Raw genomic sequence first — 19,394 nt, 5'->3', positions numbered from 1 at the left:
TCTTTAACTTCAACACAAGAAAATTACCAAAAAAGGACAAAATCATAACACTTATTTGTTCTGTTACTTAATAAATGCAATGAATATTTATTTCTACTACTTAAATGTTCACTTTTAAAGAAGTATAATATCAAAGTATCCCTTGTAAATGTGTTCTGCTATGTACATGTATTTGAATGACTGGATCATAAAGTCTAATGTAAAATGATAGTTTAACAACAATCATTTTAAATATCTAAGCATCCACGCATTTACTGGTGTGTGTGCAAACCGGTTTGTGTCTGTATCGCTAGGCGTATTGTATCGCCTGTACCCTAACAATACACAGCCCTAAAAAACCCACTGAATTCAAGTAAAAAATTCTGTATCAATGACAGTATTCTTAAGTCAAACAAGAACTAGAACTATCACTTAATGTGATTAATACCCCCCCGCAAGACTGCTTCGGAAATGAGGAAGTTACTAGTAACAGAATACCTTGCAAAAGAACTGAAATAGAAATATGGTTGTGGGCAATTAAAGATAGTAAGGGTTCTTGTATGTTGCATTTTCTTTCAATGTGGTTGACCATAGATGAAGTTTTATTGAATTACTCTGTAATAAGTCCAAAAAGAGTTACACTTCTTGAGCACTGCACTTCCTCTCATTGCGCTTGACCATTGAATGAAGTTTCATTGAATTCAAAACATTAGTTTTTAAGTTATGCACCTGACAAGGTTAAAGGAACAGAGGGCAATAACTCTAAAAATACTGAAGATGGAGTTATGGTTATTGTACAATGCACTTCCTCTCATTGCGCTTGACCATTGTATGAAGTTGTATTGAATTCCAACTACTAGTTTTCAAGTAATGCACTGGACAAAAAAGTAACAAAGGGCAATAGCTGTAAAAAGTTTACACAAGAGCCGGTTGAACCGGGTAATGCTCCCCGAATAGGTTTTGGACACAGGAAGGTATACCTCTTGTAGTGTCAGAGTTATGTCACAGACAAAGTTCAAAGTGTAAAAACAACCCAAATGTTGTGCACGACACATCATCTCAATATTGTGATCTTCAAGGTAGCGACACGTCGTCTCAATATGGTGATCATTTCTGTGAAATAGTTTTAAAATCTGACTTCAAATAACTAAGTTATTGGCTGGACACGAATTGGGACGTACGGACGGATGGACGGAAGTACCAAAATTTGATGTTTATGAGGCAAATCAGCTCATAAACACCACCTGGACCAACGTCCATAAGCAAAATAAGCTTATAAAAACAAAACAAGAGGGCCATGATGGCCCTATATCGCTCACCTTAAGGAATAGATTTTAACTGGATTTTTCTTATTTAAAACAAGCAACATGTTTATAAAATACTTTAATGTTATTTAGTCTAAGATTCTTTTAGTGGACCTCATCTTCAGCTCATCATGATTAAGAAGCACCTTTTTTCTGTTCGATTTGTCTAGTTGATCGTTTTGGAACAGACTTCACAAAAGCCCATGGCATTTGGTTTTTTCAACCAAGCATCCCATTTTTCACCTTTAGAGTCCTTTTCCGCTAACCACTCACACCTCCATTTGTTTTTTGCACCCTTTTTCAGATCCTTAGTATTAACACCAGGCGGTAAACACTTCACTGTTGTTGTCATTGTAATTGTACATGTATTTTGACATCAAATGACTATACAACAAACAATTTCATTGGCTGGTAAAAATTACGACGACCAATCAAATCTGATCTTATACATTCTAGCTCAATTTTTCATCGGCAATCTCCGTATTGTAATTGTTTTGATTCGTTTACAAACTGGTCTGAGATAGACAAATTTATTTTAAAATATATATCAAGCATTATCAAGCAATGTGCACACGCTAATTAATGAGGCATGCACACACACCCTTCCTGATTTCTCATCGGATTTACGTCATTCAGAAAAACGACCTCGGAGATCACCGAAATGAGACGGTGTAAACATGTATAATTTTAGAAATCATACCACGGGAGGTGATATTTACATAAATACTAAATGTCATCCCTTAATACTTCATAAATAGTTAACAAAATACCTGTTTCAACGAAGCACACCAATAATTGTTGTCATCTTCACTTCTTTGTTTTGAAATACGAGTTTATGTTACAAAATTTCTCAATTTCCTTGTTCAAGGCCGCCATTTTGTCCTAATTCCAGTTTAGTTTAGTTTATAGGTCAGATTGATACAGATGTTTTCTAAGACTCAGGACTGATTGATATCTATTATTTAATGATTTGAATTGTATGTTTATAATCAGAATGAAATATTATGTCATAAATTGTTCAGCAGATTCAGTTAGACCGGTGTACACAATGTTGAAATTTATGATTTTTCCCGCAAACCGGAAGGAAGAATTTAAGTAATATCCGCACTGTAAATTAAACTTTTATCTTAATAAGCTATTTTTTGTGAAAAAATACAACCTTTTTTGTTCACTTTCGTTTCTTTGTGCAATATCTTACACAATAAAATGTGCAAGTCAATGTCAAGAACCAAAATACATTGCATTTTATTTCGGAAATGACACAGTCTCCTTTCTGATGATGTTACGAAATTAAAGGAAGAATCCATTATTGAATGGGGTAATCAACTACACTGTATCTCTGAAATTGGGGCTATTCTGATTGACTTTGTTTGAATTAACATTCACATTCAACAACATTTTCATCTTTCTAATGCTTTAACAGAAAAAATCCTCAAAACAATGTCTGTTGAGACAAAAAATACAAGATACACTCTCAATTTATCCCTACAAAGACAGTTTATACAATCTTGCAATAAAAAAAACCTTTAACCCCCAAAACAGAGACCAATTTTCAACTGTAGACCATAATCTGATTATACTTTGTAGAAACCAACAAGCTCATGCCTTGTGAGAAATATCTAAGCTCTAGCCCTTTCCATTTTGAAGTAAGAACTTTGAAGTTTTTTCTTTTAGTTGCCATAGCAACCAGAGTTTAGCATGGAATGGCATTCTTTGAACAATCTTGATAGAGCTTCATACAAAGAGTATTCCTGCAAAGTTTCATTAATATTGGTCAAGTGGTTTTATAGAAGATGTCGTCTAAATAAAATGTGGACGGACACCGGACGAGGGACGCTTTTGATTGGCCATCCTAAAAGCTCACCTGCACTATGTGCAAGGTGAGCTAAAAATAGCTCTTAATTCGATTTTTATGAGTTTCTGTTCTTTATTTAACTACGGAATGAAGCTCATAATAGTCAAATGTTTGCTCGGACGGACTGACGGACGGACAACCCGACGACTATATGCTCCCCGAGCATAATAAATCCAAAAAGAGTTATGGTTCTTGTGCACTGCATTTCATCTCACTGCCCTTGACCATTCTATGAAGTTTCTTTCAGTGTTCCCACTAGAATTTAAATTTGAGGGTACATGTACCCCCTAGGTCATATTTTTGGGGGTACACTTCACAGAATATGTGCCTCTAAGATTGCTTCATATTTTTTCTGAACTATTATTACAGCAGCAGTCATGTAAGATTGTTGCTTTTTGGCGTTGTATGACACATTGTGATCGTCGCATTTCTGGTGTCTAACTAATGCTGACCGCTGGAAATTATTAGTCCCATTGTAAACGCCGATTTCAGACTTTTTCTAGTGTTTTTTTCATATGTCTCGCATGTTAAACAAAACATTTTATGGTTGTCTTTGTCAAATCTTAGCCATGAAAATTCGGACAACCAGGAGTTCTGAAATCGTTTGCAATGTTTCTTTTTGGGGGGTTCATCACTATTTTCACTAGGGCCTGGATCTTGATTTGCGCTAGAGGATTGAGTAAGGATTGGCAATTTTTCGCTGGAATCGCTTTTATGGAACCACTCATTTAAATTGCGTTGCATTTTCAATAAATTTTTCTGCGATTATTTAATATTTCAGATGGCTTATTTGTATTCCCCGGATGTAGACTTGTTACTGCTTTTAATATAGAGCGTCGGGAAGCGTCGTTAATAATTATAAACCAGTCCAAGAGCTAAAAATAGCACAGATGGGAAACCCGAGTTATGAACTCAGTTATGACTGATCAGATTAAATTAAGGTCTTGTAAACAATTGCAGAGATTTACGAGTAGATTATTGATTTGTGCTTCGAATTTGCAGATAATTTTTTGGCAGTTTTACTTCAATTTTTATACGTGCATGCACGCACCTAGTTGTAATTTCATGCGTGATTCTTGTAAATTATACGTGATTCACGTACATTTGTGCGTGAATGGGAACACTGTTCTTTGAATTCCAACCATTAATTTTCAAGTTGTGCAATGGACAATAAAAAGTAACAAAGGGCAAAAACTCTTAAAAGAAAGAGTTATGGTTACTGTGCACTGCTCTTCCTCTCAATATACTTGACCATTGTATGAAGTTGTATTGAATTCCAACTACTAGTTTTCAAGTTATGCACCAGACAAGGGAAAGTAACAAAGGGCAATAACTCTGTAATTAGTCATGATTGAGTTATGGTTTTTGTGCACTGCAGTTACTTTCAATGTCCTTGATCATTGTATGAAGTTGTATTGAATTCCAACCATCAGTCTTCAAGTTATGGTCCGAACAAAAGAAAGCAATGGAAAAGTAACAAAGGGCAATAACTCTGTAATTACTTTAGATAGAGTTATGATTCTAGTGCACTGCACTTCCCCTTATTGTGCTTGACCATCAGAGATCTGCCAAGAATTTGAAAGTACTGGGCCCTGGGCCCACTTGGTCTAAAATAGATTTGGCCATTTTGACCAAAGTATGGGCCTTGGGAAAATAAGTAAACATTGACCTAAATGACTGTAAAAAAATTTATAGATAATTGAATTTCTTTTGTAATGGAACTTAAATCATATCAAATTTTATGACAAGTGGTTCACTTATGATAGAAGAAAACCAATAATTAAAACAAGATTGCATTTGTGAAAAATGCTATGCCACCGCATTAATACAACACTAAATAGTAGCGTAGGAACAGATTTTTTTTTGTTTCTATACAATTGAAGATTGTCATAATGCACAGATCCCTTACCTATCTAATTATTATTTTCAGATTAGTGGTTAAATCTATTGTTATTCAAATAAAAGATCAGAGTAGGTATATATCAATGCAGTTGAGACTAGTGAATTTGATGGTGAAGGTCATATTTCACACAGCCTAAATTTCATGACTACATCAAAGGACAACACAGTAAGACACTTTATCAAAATCTAGGTCAGCTGATATCAAAGTTCACTTTACATCTTAATCTGTGCACATGGTTCATATTTCATAGCTGTACATCAAAGGACAAGAAAGTAGGTTACATCATTAAAATCTAGGTCACCTAATATCAAAGTTCATTTTTACAACTAAAAATGTGCACATGGTCAAAATTTTATTGCTGTACATCAAATGACAAGAAAGTAGGTCACTGTTCCCTTGGGCAAGGTAAAATTTTGACCCAAGGGTTTAATTCAAAACAATCTTGATACAGGTCCACCAAACACAATTCATGTCAAAAATCTAAGCTGTAGCTTTCTCCAATTCAGAAAACATTTGTTTTAGTTTCTGTTTTTACCATGTGTACATAATGAGAATCAATGCCCCCGGGCAGGGCCAATTTTGACACCAGGGTAAAAATTTGAACAACTTTGGTAGAGGACCTATAGATGACATTATTTAGCAAACATCAAAGTTCTATGCCTTGTACCTTCAGACAAAAAGATTTTTTGATTTTTTTATTATATGTACATAATGAAAATCAATGACCCCCGGGCAGAGCCAATTTTAACCCCAGGGCTATAATTTGAATAATATTGGTAGAGGTTCACTTCGCAAAGTCTCATGCCAAATATTTAACCTCTAGCCTTTGTCAATTCAATTTCACTTCTAGGGGCATAATTAAAACAACTTTAGTAGAGGACTCATAGATGATATTTATACCAAATATCAAAGCTCTAAGCCTTGAACCTTCAGACAATAAGATTTTTTAATTTTTTACTATATGTACATATTGAAAATCAATGACCCCTTGGGCGGGGCCAATTTTGACCCAGGGCTATAATTTGAACAATCTTGGTAGAGGTTCACTACACAATGTTTCATGCAAAATATCTAACCTATAGCATTTGTCAATTGCTAGAAGAAATTTTTTAAAGTTTTTACTATATACATATAAGGAAAACCTTATATGACATATGACCCCCGGGCGGGGCTGATTTTGACACTATAGGCAAAATTTGAACAACTTTGGAAGAGTACCTATAGATAATAACACATACCAAATATCAAACCTCTAAGCCTTGTACCTGCAGACAAGAAGGTATTTTAAGTTTTTACTATATGTACATATAGTGAAAATCAATGACCCCTGGGGCAGGGCCGATTTTGACCCCAGGGCTATAATTTGAACAATCTTGGTAGATTTCTATCAGACAATGCCTTATGCTCTAATATCTAAGCTCTAGGCCTTTTGGGTCTTTACAAGAAGATTTTTAAATTTATTCTTATAATTCCTTTTGGTTGCCATGGCAACCAGATTTCTGCATGGAATGAAATTCTTTGAACAACTTTGGAAGCCCTTCACCAAAGGATCAATCCTGCCAAGTTTGGTTGAAATTCGACAAGTGGTTTTTCACAAGAAGATTTTTAAGTTCACTATATAATCTATAGAACACACATACAAACACACACACAAACACACACACACACACACAGGTAAAGCGCTATATGCCACCGCATCGCAGATGCTACGGTGGCATAAAAATGCCTAGACGGTAACTTTCTAACTAATATTAATTGCAGGCAAAACATTTTTTCAAATGGCTGCTCAAAATCTGATTTGCATAATTTATTCACATAATTGCTTGTTCTTACTTCTAATGTCTAATACTGTGCATTATCCATTTAATTGTTCCTATGCACCAAATGTCCCTGTCACACTGTATATTGACGAATTTTATTACTCCTTGTATGCCTCTGTGTAGAAAGCATACATCAAAGACGCCAACAGACCTTTTGATCATGACAAAAGTCATGCACAATGTTTCCCTGATTGGTTAATCACCCTGTCAAATATTCTGATGAAGAAATAGACATCATTTTTTTACACTTCATCAGCCAAAGCTTGCGTGAACTTGAGTGACCTTAGGGGAAATCAAGTTGCACACCTGTCAGATTATACTGTAACTTATACCATTTCTTAAACTAGCAACACTTTTTTTCAGTTACCAATAATCATTTTAAATATTAAGTAGTTGTATAATTTTTTTGTTTGTTTGTTTAATTGGATTAAATTTACGGTAGTAGAAATGAGTATCAATGTGGGAAAGGGATTATGAGAAGAAAAGCGGTAAGTAGATAACAAGAACAAAAGCTATAGGGGAATGGTTCAACTCAAGAATATGCATAATAACAGGGGAATGGGTAGCATGTTGCTGTTGGTATCAGTTTTGACTAGATGACTAAATAACCCAGGAGACAGTTTTGTTTTCTTATAAGTCTGGCACAAATTTTAGATGCAACCTCGGCCCTTTGCTGCTGATTTTCCTGCGCCATTCTCATTTTTTTAGCGCCAATGGCGCAAAATCGCGTCCTCGGCAGATCTCTGGGCCATTGTATGAAGTTGTTTTGAATTCCAACTAGTAGTTTTCAAATTATGCTCCGGACAAGGAAAAGTAACAAAGGGCAATAACTCTGTAATTAGTGAAGATGGAGTTATGGTTTCTGTGCTCTGCACTTCCCCTCAATGTGCTTGACCATTGTATGAAGTTGTATTGAATTCCAACCATTAGTCTTTAAGTTATGCTCCGGACAAGGAAAATGCAACGGACGGCTGGACCGACCGACCGACCACCGAGTGACTCCTATATACCCCCCCAAACTTTGTTTCGGGGATATAATTAGCATGTACAATTTGTTGAGAAGACTTACACTAATCTGCTCCATTTCTTACATACTCTAGCACATTTTGCAAGCACAAACTTTGGTAGCCAAGCATATATTGCAAGAATGATTTCATCTGAGAGAAGACTAAAGTGATCTGAAATAAAAAATGGTAAAATCATATTAATCTTAGTAACAAGATTACATTTGTGAACAAGAGGGCCATGATGGCCCTATATCGCTCACCTAAAGGAATAGATCTGATAAGTATTTTTCTTTTTAAAAAGAAGCAACAGGTTTATAAAATTCTTAAATGTCATTTAAAGGTTAGTGTCAAATGTAAAGTATATTTGGCCGACAGCAACAGGAATGCAAACAAGTGTATAGAAATACCTCTTTTTTCATTTCTTTAAAGTACAGGTTTCAAAACAAGATTGCATTTGAGAAAAATGCTATGCCACCGCATCAATACAACACTAAATAGTAGTGTTGGAACAGATTTTTTTTTGTTTCTATACAATTTTGAAGATTGTCATAATGCATAGATCCCTGACCTATCTTATTCTTATTATCAGATTAGTGGTTAAATCTGTTGTTAACTCAATAAAAGATCAGAGTAGGAATATAACAATGCACTCGAGTCTAGTGAATTTGGTGGTGAAGGTCATATTTCACACAGCCTAAATTTCATGACTACATCAAAGAACAGTAAGACACTTTGTCAAAATCTAGGTCAGCTGAAATCAAAGTTCACTTTACGTCTTAATCTGTGCACATGGTTCAAATTTCATAGCTGTACATCAAAGGACAAGAAAGTAGGTCACATCATCAAAATCTAGGTCACCTGATACAAAATTCAATTTTTACAACTAAAACTGTGCACATGGTCAAAATTTCATTGCTGTACATCAAAGGAACAAGAAAGTAGGTCACTGTCCCCTTGGGCAAGGCAAAATTTTGGACCCAAGGGTTTCATTCAAAACAATCTTGATACAGGTCCACCAAACAACATTTCAAGTCAAATAATCTAAGCTGTAGCTTTCTCCCATTCAGAAAAAATTTGTTTTATTTTCTGTTTTTACTATGTGTACATAATGAGAATCACTGCCCCAGGGCAGGGCCAATTTTTGACACCAGGGGAATAATTTGAACAACTTTGGAAGAGACCTATAGATGATATTATATAGCAAACATCGAAGCTCTATGCCTTGTACCTTCAGATGAAAATTTATTTTTTTATTTTTTTACTATATATATATATATGTATATATAGTAAAAAAATAAAAAAATAAATTTTACATATATATACATATAAGGAAAGCCTATGGCCCCCTGGGCGGGGCTAATTTTGACACTAGAGGCAAAATTCGAACAACTTTGGTAGAGTTCCTATAGATGATATCATTTAAAAAATATTTAAGCTCTAATAAAGACAATAAGATTTTTTACTATAAGTATATATTGAAGATACATATTAGGAAAACTAATGACCCCCCGGCGGGCCGATTTTGACCCCAGGGGTTTAATTTGAATAGTCTGGGTAGAGGTCTACCAGACAATGCCTTATGCAAAATATCTAAGCCTTAGGCCTTTTGGGTCTTTGGAAGAAGGTATTTTAAGTTTTTACTATATGTACATATTGTGAAAAGCAATGACCCCGGGGCGGGGCCGATTTTGACCCCAGGGCTATAATTTGAACAATCTTGGTAGAGGTCTACCAGACAATGCTTTATGCAAAAAATCTAAGCTCTAGGCCTTTTCGGTCTTTACAAGAAGGTATTTTAAGTTTTTACTATATGTACATATAGTGAAAATCAATGACCCCCGGGGCGGGGCCGATTTTGACCCCAGGGCTATAATTTGAACAATCTTGGTAGAGGTCTACCAGACAATGCCTTATGCAAAAATATCTAAGCTCTAGGCCTTTTGGGTCTTTACAAGAAGATTTTTTAAATTTATTCTTATAATTCCTTTTGGTTGCCACGGGGCGGGGCTGATTTTGACCCTAGGGCTATAATTTGAACAATCTTGGTAGAGGTCTACCAGACAATGCCTTATGCAAAAAATCTAAGCTCTAGGCCTTTTCGGTCTTTACAAGAAGGTTTTTTAAGTTTTTACTATATGTACATATTGTGAAAATCAATGACCCCCGGGGCGGGGCCGATTTTGACCCAAGGGCTTTAATTTGAACAATCTTGGTAGAGGTCTACCAGACAATGCCTTATGCAAAATATCTAAGCTCTAGGCCTTTTGGGTCTTTACAAGAAGATTTTTTAAATTTATTCTTATAATTCCTTTTGGTTGCCATGGCAACCAGATTTCTGCATGGAATGAAATTCTTTGAACAACGTTGGAACCCCTTCACCCAAGGATCAACCCTGCCAAGTTTGGTTGAAATTGGACTAGTGGTTTTTCACAAGAAGATTTTTTTAAGTTCACTATATAATCTATATAACACACACACACACAAACAAACACACACACACACAGGTGAATCGCTATATGCCACCGCATCGCAGATGCTGCGGTGGCATAAAAATACACTCCCTGTAGCGTGTAATGTATGCACCGTTTACCGTTTTTCATGGTTTGACATTTTTATGGGCGCACCGTGAAAACTTTGGTTCCCATTTCAAAATGTCTCATAATAGCAAATCGTATCGCAAAAAACTCAACAAAAAGCAACGGATGGATGCAAAAAAATAGATGTGCTGTTTAAATAGAAATCATTGGCTTCACAACTAAATGTGCCTGGCACTTCAAGTGAAATGCAACATGAAGAAACCCCCGCAGAAACCACAATCATGACAAATGATTCAGCCGATGTTCAAATGTTTTCGGACTCAGTCTCTTCTTCAACTTCAAACTCGGTATTTGAATCTTAAGTTTTCTTTTTAAGATTAAAAGAATAATTCATTTGTGTAGCGTCAATATTCATTTAAAAATGACAGTTCATATAACCAAGTATGGACTCGGGCTACTAAAAATTTAAATTTAAATTTTATGTATGAAATGTAGCTTGGGCAGCACAAAATACACAAAATTTTTAATACACCCAAATATTGCCAAAATGCACTTAGAATTAATATTTAATATAGAAAAATGCTGTTTTAATTATGAATTGCAATTAAATGCTGTTTTAATTATGAATTACAATAAATACCTCATATACATTTTCATTCTGGGGAATCCAAATACAGTATACCCCATGAAAGCTCAGCTTTATCAAAGTTTTAAAAAAATAATACGATCGGATACTTGTATGAAATTTCAACAAAATTATATAACTTTTCATATTTTATGTGATGTCAATAAAAAAAAATTTTTGAAAAATTTTAATTGGGGTCACATTAATGATTTTTTTATCCACTGTGTTCCCTGTCGTTTAGTTATGTCTTCCTTATTTTTGTTTAGGAAGAAGAAATAAGTGAATCCTACTCTGTTATAGTTCCAGACAACAGAAAGTTTGACACCACAAAATATGAGAGAGCACATCCTTGGCTATATTAAAGTGCATCAAAATCTGATTATTGTTGCAAGTATTGTGAGTTTTACTTCCGTAATCCAGTTATAGACCATGCATATGTTGCACGTGGTGTTTTTTTAGGTCAACATCCAGGGCGAAAAATTAGATATCATGAAAATTCAGAGAACCATATCAAAGCAACTGCCAAATATTTTGCACCAAAACAGACTGTTTTGGATCAGGTCAAACAACAAGCATCTAAAAGTAAATGTGAAAAAGATCTTTCTGCTTCCAACTACATCAAAGTACTGTTCAGAAGTGCCTATTTTTTGACAAGAAAACGTTGGGCTGTATGTGAAAATTTGGAAGATTTCATGAAAAACTTCTTGGGAAAGGACTTACAAATGGATGCAGTTAGAACACACTTAGAGTTAAATCCAAATATAGCTTACACTTCTCCATCTTCAGTACAGGAAATATTGGAATCTCTTTCTTCAGTTTTTGAAAATGACATTTTACAAGCATTAAGGTCCTCAGCTTGCTGTGCAGATGAGCAGATGAGTCAACAGATGAGGGTAACAGAAATCAGTTTGCCATTGTTGCCAAGTTTCTTTATGAGAGAAAAGTGCAAGATGTCTTCTTAGGTTTAGTTCATGTCACATCTGCTACTGCAGAAAATCTGATGACAGCCATTCAAGGATTCTTACTGGCCAAAGATGTGCCATTAGAAAAAGCGGTCCTGGTTGGTTTTGATGGATGTAACACAATGAGTGGAGAAAACAAAGGTACAAATAATATTTTACTTAATTATTATTCTAATAGACCAGGTTCTTTGAACATTTTTGCATCACACTGATATAAAATAAATATAGTTTCTCAGGGTGCAACCTTGTTTACACTGTTAAGATTTGTCTGACCATATAAAAGTTTTATATTGTGATCTTAACATAATGCATTGCATAAAAATTCCTGTTTGGGTATTAATCATTTAATGCCATATATCAATTCTTTATAAAACAGGCCTTCAACGAAGATTCAGACATATAGTCCCACACTGACTTTACATACACTGCAGAAATCACAGGTTGGCGTTATGTGTAAAACATCTGGTAAAAAATTATCCTGTCCTACAAGTACTAGATGAATTACTTATTGCGATTTGGAAGCTGTTTACATATTCACCACAGAGATTTGCAGTATTCCAGCAGGTGCAGGAAACATATAACCTCACCCAGTTGACTTTTATTAAGGCTGTATCTACAAGGTTAGAAAGTTCAAACATTATACAAAAATATCATAATTTAAATGATAAAGATTAAGTAGGTTCAAAACAAGGACATGTTTGTGTTCTGCAGCATCAATTGAAATAGAGTAAGATACATATTAATATGTTTACTTTAAAATATTTTCCCACACATTTTATAGATATCCTTTAATATTGTATATAAAAAACTTAATCTAATTTTTAACTTTAAGATGGCAAATCTCTAATTCATTACTTTAAGATGGCTCTCACATGGACGTGCATGCCAGAGGCTACTTGACAGATTTGAACAAATTCTTGAAGTATACGGTCTGCGACAAATGTTGGCAAACAAGAAATTAATTGCTGCCGCTGCTGTTCTATGTGACATGTTGGCACCTCTGTGTACTTTTAGTGATTACCTGCAGGGAGATGTTTACTTTACACTAGTGAATGAGAAAGTGTCAGTGAGTATTTATAACTAAGTAACTAAGAACAAAATATAGGTATGAGTTGGCATTTAATTATGCAAAATTATCATAACTTTTGAGTTTCTATTGTTTATGATGTGTATCATGAAAACTATTTATAAATTTATGATATATAGTAACTAGACCTATCACTGAAGGTGATTAATACCCCCACCAGCAACTTTTTGAAAAATAAGTAGTCTGAAGAAAAATTTCAACACAAACTATCAACTGTGTACAAAGAAATATTTCAATTAATTGTAATCCCAACTGGGGTCTCCAAATAAGCTTGCTTTTCACAAAGTTTGATTACAATATCTCATTCCTAACTCTAGTTATTGTCCGGAAACCATTTTTCTATTTTTAGAAATGGTGACCTTGACCTTGACCCCAGGGGGTCCAAATGCAATACCAACCCAGGTCTTCATATAAGCTTGCTATACACCAAGTTTGATAACAATATCTCATTCCTAACTCTAGTTATTGTCCGGAAACCATTTTTCTATTTTTAGTAATGGTGACCTTGACCTTGACCCCAGGGGGTCCAAATGCAATACCAACCCAGGTCTTCATATAAGCTTGCTATACACCAAGTTTGATTACAATATCTCATTCCTAACTCAAGTTATTGTCCGGAAACCATTTTTCTATTTTTAGTAACGGTGACCTTGACCTTGACCCCAGGGGGTCCAAATGCAATACCAACCCAGGTCTTCATATAAGCTTGCTATACACCAAGTTTGATAACAATATCTCATTCCTAACTCTAGTTATTGTCCGGAAACCATTTTTCTATTTTTAGTAACGGTGACCTTGACCTTGACCCCAGGGGGTCCAAATGCAATACCAACCCAGGTCTTCATATAAGCTTGCTATACACCAAGTTTGATTACAATATCTCATTCCTAACTCAAGTTATTGTCCGGAAACCATTTTTCTATTTTTAGTAACGGTGACCTTGACCTTGACCCCAGGGGGTCCAAATGCAATACCAACCGGAGTTTCCACATAAGGTTGCTATATACCAAGTTTGATTACAATACCTCATTCCAAACTCTAGTTATCGTCCGGAAACCATGATGTGGACCGACCGACGGACCGACCGACCGACCGACCGACCGACCAACCAACCGACAAGGTGACTCCTATATACCCCCCCTAAACTTCGTTTGTGGGGGTATAACTATTTATAATTAATGATATATAGTTTTATCATGTACCAAATTGTATGTGCAAACATAACTTAACTACAAGTTAACTTTTTTCAGGCACTGGTAGACAAACTGCATAGTCTTGTTCACAGATTTAAAAGAGTTGGTCAGGGTGAGGCTGACATTGGCCTTAAGTTTTCTAAAGTTGAGAGTTTCTGGGAAGAAATTGATGATAGAACAGACTTGTCAAGACGCCTAAGGTAAAGTTTACTTGACTTATCTTCCATCTTCATACAAAAGTAAAATGATACAATAAACTGACTATTAACTATTACTAATAATACAAAATTTTACTTTTTGGAATTTCTGATATTCTAGGCTAGCAGAAACTTAACCTTATTCTGTTTATAATAGTTAGCATTCAGATATGAACATATTTTAACTTTCAGGGGTCCTCCATCTGTAACAATCCACCAGTTTGCAGAAGAGTTTGCGGTACCTATTGTATACTCTTTGATTGGTGAGGTTGAAGATGCTTTTCATTGCTCTGAAGTGCTACAATCTTTTTCTGTATTCAACATGAAGAATGTGCCAGACAGTATAGCAGATGTTATCAATATTTTTGGACAGGTAAGATTGATAAATTATTTAAATTAATTTAAGTTAAATTAATTGTAAATTCTACCTCTTGTTTAAATTATCATTTCTATATATAAATTGTATTTAAAATATTTCTTTTAAAGTTTAGTATTCTTATTATGAACAGTCTTTAAAAGTCTTCTCAGTTAATTATTTCTAGGATTTGATCATCAAATTATGAAATGTAAGTATTGCAATACACTGCTGGTTCTTTTTATTATACATTGTCTGTATGTACTGCTTTAAGATGCCCATTAGACAATTAGCAAACCATTATGGTAACATCAAGGAAGACACCTTTAATGGACACAGAAATGTTGCAAACCCTGTCTATACAAATGCTCAAATTATGTGCGAGTTTGAAGCCTTCAAGCATAAGATGAGATCCATAAAGTAAAGATTATGAGTTAAAGTTGTGTTAAAGTGCACAGTGTCTGTTTTGAAATTTCCTATTTTGTTGACATTTTTAACTGAATGTTATATGACGTTCACTTGTTCAGTTGTGTCTTTTAACAGTACTTTTTATACCATGTAATTGTTACTCACTTATATTTTTCTACATCTACTGGCCTTTAATTTTTCTTTTTATAAAAATGTTAACTCATCATTATCATAAACCAATCTTTAATTAATGTTTTAAGTGTCAATAATTCATTTAGTTAAGTCTGCCTCATGTGAACTTAAGTTAACATGTTACAGTTTCCAAACATATAACCATTTTCCATATACATGAGCAATTGGTATGATTATAGTGAATAAGTATTTTGAATAGAAGTCAAAATACTACTTTGTTTACAGTTTGCTACTCTTATGACACATAACTGCATGTTCAGTGCTATTTTCATGTATTATGCTCTATCTTTATTATTGAAACATTATTAAAATGTTTGATATTTCTAATAAATTAAAGAATATGGATTTTTGAGGCATAATGTGCTTTTAAAACTGTTTAAACTATGTTACTCACTTAATTTTCTACATCTAATGGCCTTTAATTTTTCTTTTTATAAAAATGTTAACTCATCATTACTTAAGTTCACATGAGGCAGACTTAACTAAATGAATTATTGACACTTAAAACATTAACTAAAGATTTGTATCACTTTTACTTTCAGATTTTAAGAATATTTTAATCTATTACAAATATGTTAAATATTAGAATGAACACATTTTAAATATAAGAATTTTACATATTTGTCTGGTTATTTCAGGAGCATTCTAAAATTAACAGGAAAACAAGATTGCATTTGAGAAAAATGCTATGCCACGGCATGGTTCAAATTTCATAGCTGTACATCAAAGGACAAGAAAGTAGGTCACATCATCAAAATCTAGGTCAAAGTTCAATTTTACAACTAAAACTGTGCACATGGTCAAAATGTCATTGCTGTACATCAAAGGACAAGAAAGTAGGTCACTGTCTCCTTGGACAAGGCATAATTTTGACCCAAGGGTTTAATAACAATCTTGATACAGGTCCACCAAACAACATTTCAAGTAAAATATCTAAGCTATAGCTTTCTCCCATTCAGAAAACATTTGTTTTATTTTCTGTTTTTAATACGTGTACATAATGAGAATCACTGCCCCCAGGGCAGGGCCAATTTTTGACATTTGAAAAACTTTGGTAGAGGACCTATAGATGATATTATATATCAAACATCAAAGCTCTATGCCTTGAACCTTCAGACAAAAATCAAAAAAAATACTTTTTTTTTCACTATATGTACATAATGAAAATCAATGACCCCCGGGGCGGAACCAATTTTGACCCCAAGGCTATAATTTGAACAATCTTGCTAGAGGTTCACTACACAATGTTTCATGCAAAATATCTTAACTCTATCCTTTGTAGATTTAGAGAAGATGAATTTTTAAGTTTTAACTATATACATATAAGATAAACCTATGGCTCCCAGGGGCGGGGCTAATTTTGACACAAGAGGCAAAATTTGAACAACTTTGGTAGAGTACCTTTAAATGATATTATTTAACAAATATTAAAGCTCTAAGCCTTGTACCTTCAGACAATAAGATTTTTTTATTTTTTACTATATGTATATATTGAAATCAATGACCCCCAGGGCGGGGGCAATTTTGACCCCAGGGCTATAATTTGAACAATCTTGCTAGAGGTTTACAACACAATGTTTCATGCAAAATATCTAACCTCTAGCATTTGTCAATTGCTAGAAGAATTTTTTAAAGTTTTTACTATAAACATATAAGGAAAACCAATGACCCCTGGGGCGGGGCCGATTTTGACCTCAGGGCTATAATTTGAACAATCTGGGTAGAGGTCTACCAGACAATGCCTTATGCAAAATACCTAAGCTCTAGGCCTTTTGGGTCTTTACAAGAAGGTGTTTTAAGGTTTTACTATATGTACATATAGCGAAAATCAATGACCCCGGGGCGGGGCTGATTCTGACCCAAGGACTATAATTTGAACAATCTTGGCAAGGGTCTACCAGATGATGCCTTATGCAAAATATCTTAGCTCTAGGCCTTTCGGGTTTTTACAAGAAGGTATTTAAAGTTTTTACTATATGTACATAGTGAAAATCAATGACCCCCGGGGCGGGGCCAATTTTGACCCCAGGGCTATAATTTGAACAATCTTGTTAGAGGTCTACCAGACAATGCCTTATGCAAAATATCTAAGCTCTAGGCCTTTTGGGTCTTTACAAGAAGATTTTTTAAATTTATTCTTATAATTCCTTTTGGTTGCCATTGCAACCAGATTTCTGCATGGAATGAAATTCTTTGAACAACTTTGGAAGCCCTTCACCCAAGGAACAATCCTGCCAAGTTTGGTTGAAATTGGACTAGTAGTTTTTCACAAGAAGATTTTTTAAGTTCACTATATAATCTATATAACACACACACACACACAAACACACACGCACACAAACACACACACAGGTGAATTGCTATATGCCACCGCATCGCAGATTGCGGTGGCATAATAAAAATACTAATTTGTTAATTTTTGTTACCCTTACAACACATTACTGCACATTTAGCGCACATTCAGTGCCACTTTCTTCAGTATTTGAATGTGTAACATGTTCTAGATTGATTATTGAAACCTTGTGAAACACGTCATGTTTGACATGTTAGAATTAGAAAATATGGATTTCTGAGGCACAAAATGCCTTTAACATAAAATTGTTAAAATGTGTATACTATGAATAAAACACTGATATTAAAGTGATAGTTTATTGAAATTTGACCAAAAAAGAAATGAAAAAAATTCCCCCTATATACTGAAATTCCCCCTGCTGAGGGTAGCGACCCGCTTCCCCCAAATTGGATTGAGGGCCCTGGTCAAGGTTAGTGTGGTCTACTGAAAGGTCTTGTCCCATGGGTTGTTGTTGCCAAGTATGAAGACAATACACCAAGAAATAAAAAAATTATGATCCAGGTACAAGTTTGCGGACGGCAACGGCAACAGCAACAGCACCGGCGACGGCAATGCCGCCGCGACTATAACAATACCTCTACTTTTTTTTCCAAAAAAAAGTCGAGCTAAAAATTATCAAAATACCTTAAAATATATTATTGACCCCTATTTTATTTTGTTTTAAGTGTACTGACCATTTGTTTATATTTAAAGTCATAAAATCAGTTATATCCGCAAATTTCTATGGCCTGGCAGCACAAATACAGTCAATAGATCAAAAAGACTAAAAGAAAACTCTCTAGCTTTTATCTGGAGAAGTACTCCGATGACAAAAGATACCAAACAGGAAACTAGTCAAACAACTTACCAAAAGCACCTGTGTCAGTCCTTTGCCTCTTAACTTGTCTACTTATGCTGAACTGGATATTGGGGCTTGCTATATTCTGCACAGATTTAAAAAAAGGTGCTACATTTGGGTCAAGGCAGCTATCTGATGACTCATCACTGCATGAAGTAACATTATCACGATGACTATCTAGTAATATTCTTGGGGCCTGAAAGTAAAAGTATTATAACAGTGAATTATTTGACCACAACTATAGGCATATTGTAGACTTTTTTAGAAATTGACAAATTTATTGAAAATTCCTCAATATAATCTTGAAATTTGTGAAGAATTTCCACAATTGCTCAATTTATAAGGACATGGCTTTTTATGAACCAAGAGGGCCATGATAGGCCTTGTAACTCACACCTGATTAATAAGGTTCTTTATGGAACAATTGATATTGTAAACAATGTATGAAAAGCAGACAAAGTTAACAAACTGAGCCACCCCACATCCATCAACATTTAGTTTATCCAAATATCATGAGGCTGTTTCATTAAAATACCTCCATGGGTGTAGGAGATTATGCTCCAGACAAAAAGTGGACGCTGCCCGCCCAGCCATCCATCCGCCAGCCAGGGAGGAAACTATAATACATCCCGTTTTTAAAGACAAGACGGCCATCACGGCCCTGAGGTCGCTCACCTGTATATAGGCCCCCCTCTCCCCCCCCCCCCCCTCCGGCAGGACCAATTTTAACCCAAGGGATTTTATTTGAACAAATGTGGTAGACACCCATAAGAAGCTGT

At 34.8% G+C, this 19,394-nt stretch overlaps 2 protein-coding genes across 3 annotated transcripts in view; one reads left to right on the top strand and one right to left on the bottom strand.

Moving 5' to 3' along the window:
- LOC132737406 (S-phase kinase-associated protein 2-like) overlaps nt 1–18,811 on the bottom strand; it is a gene marked incomplete at both ends in the record, with an annotated part of 31,296 nt that extends 12,485 nt beyond the window's left edge. The window contains 2 exon segments of the mRNA XM_060724690.1: nt 7,931–8,039; nt 18,625–18,811. Of these exon segments, the coding sequence (XP_060580673.1) occupies nt 7,931–8,039; nt 18,625–18,811 (296 nt within the window).
- On the top strand, nt 10,415–15,444 carry LOC132737405 (uncharacterized). 2 transcript variants are annotated; one of them, XM_060724688.1, is made up of 6 exons: nt 10,415–10,752; nt 11,297–12,133; nt 12,369–12,612; nt 12,854–13,058; nt 14,330–14,472; nt 14,662–15,444. In XM_060724688.1, exons 4-6 carry the CDS (start codon nt 12,933–12,935, stop codon nt 14,867–14,869), a joined length of 477 nt encoding a protein of 158 aa, XP_060580671.1. In that variant the 5' UTR covers nt 10,415–10,752; nt 11,297–12,133; nt 12,369–12,612; nt 12,854–12,932; the 3' UTR covers nt 14,870–15,444. The 2 variants fall into 2 exon arrangements, with proteins under 2 accessions (XP_060580671.1, XP_060580672.1); XM_060724689.1 differs by having other exon boundaries at nt 10,415–12,133.
- Nucleotides 18,812–19,394: the final 583 nt, after the last annotated feature.

This window comes from Ruditapes philippinarum, unplaced genomic scaffold, assembly GCF_026571515.1.
Source record: "Ruditapes philippinarum isolate M1 unplaced genomic scaffold, ASM2657151v2 ctg6772_1_1_1_1, whole genome shotgun sequence".
NCBI classification, from domain to species: Eukaryota; Metazoa; Mollusca; class Bivalvia; order Venerida; family Veneridae; genus Ruditapes; species Ruditapes philippinarum.
This window is presented reverse-complemented; position numbering and strand designations above follow the sequence as displayed.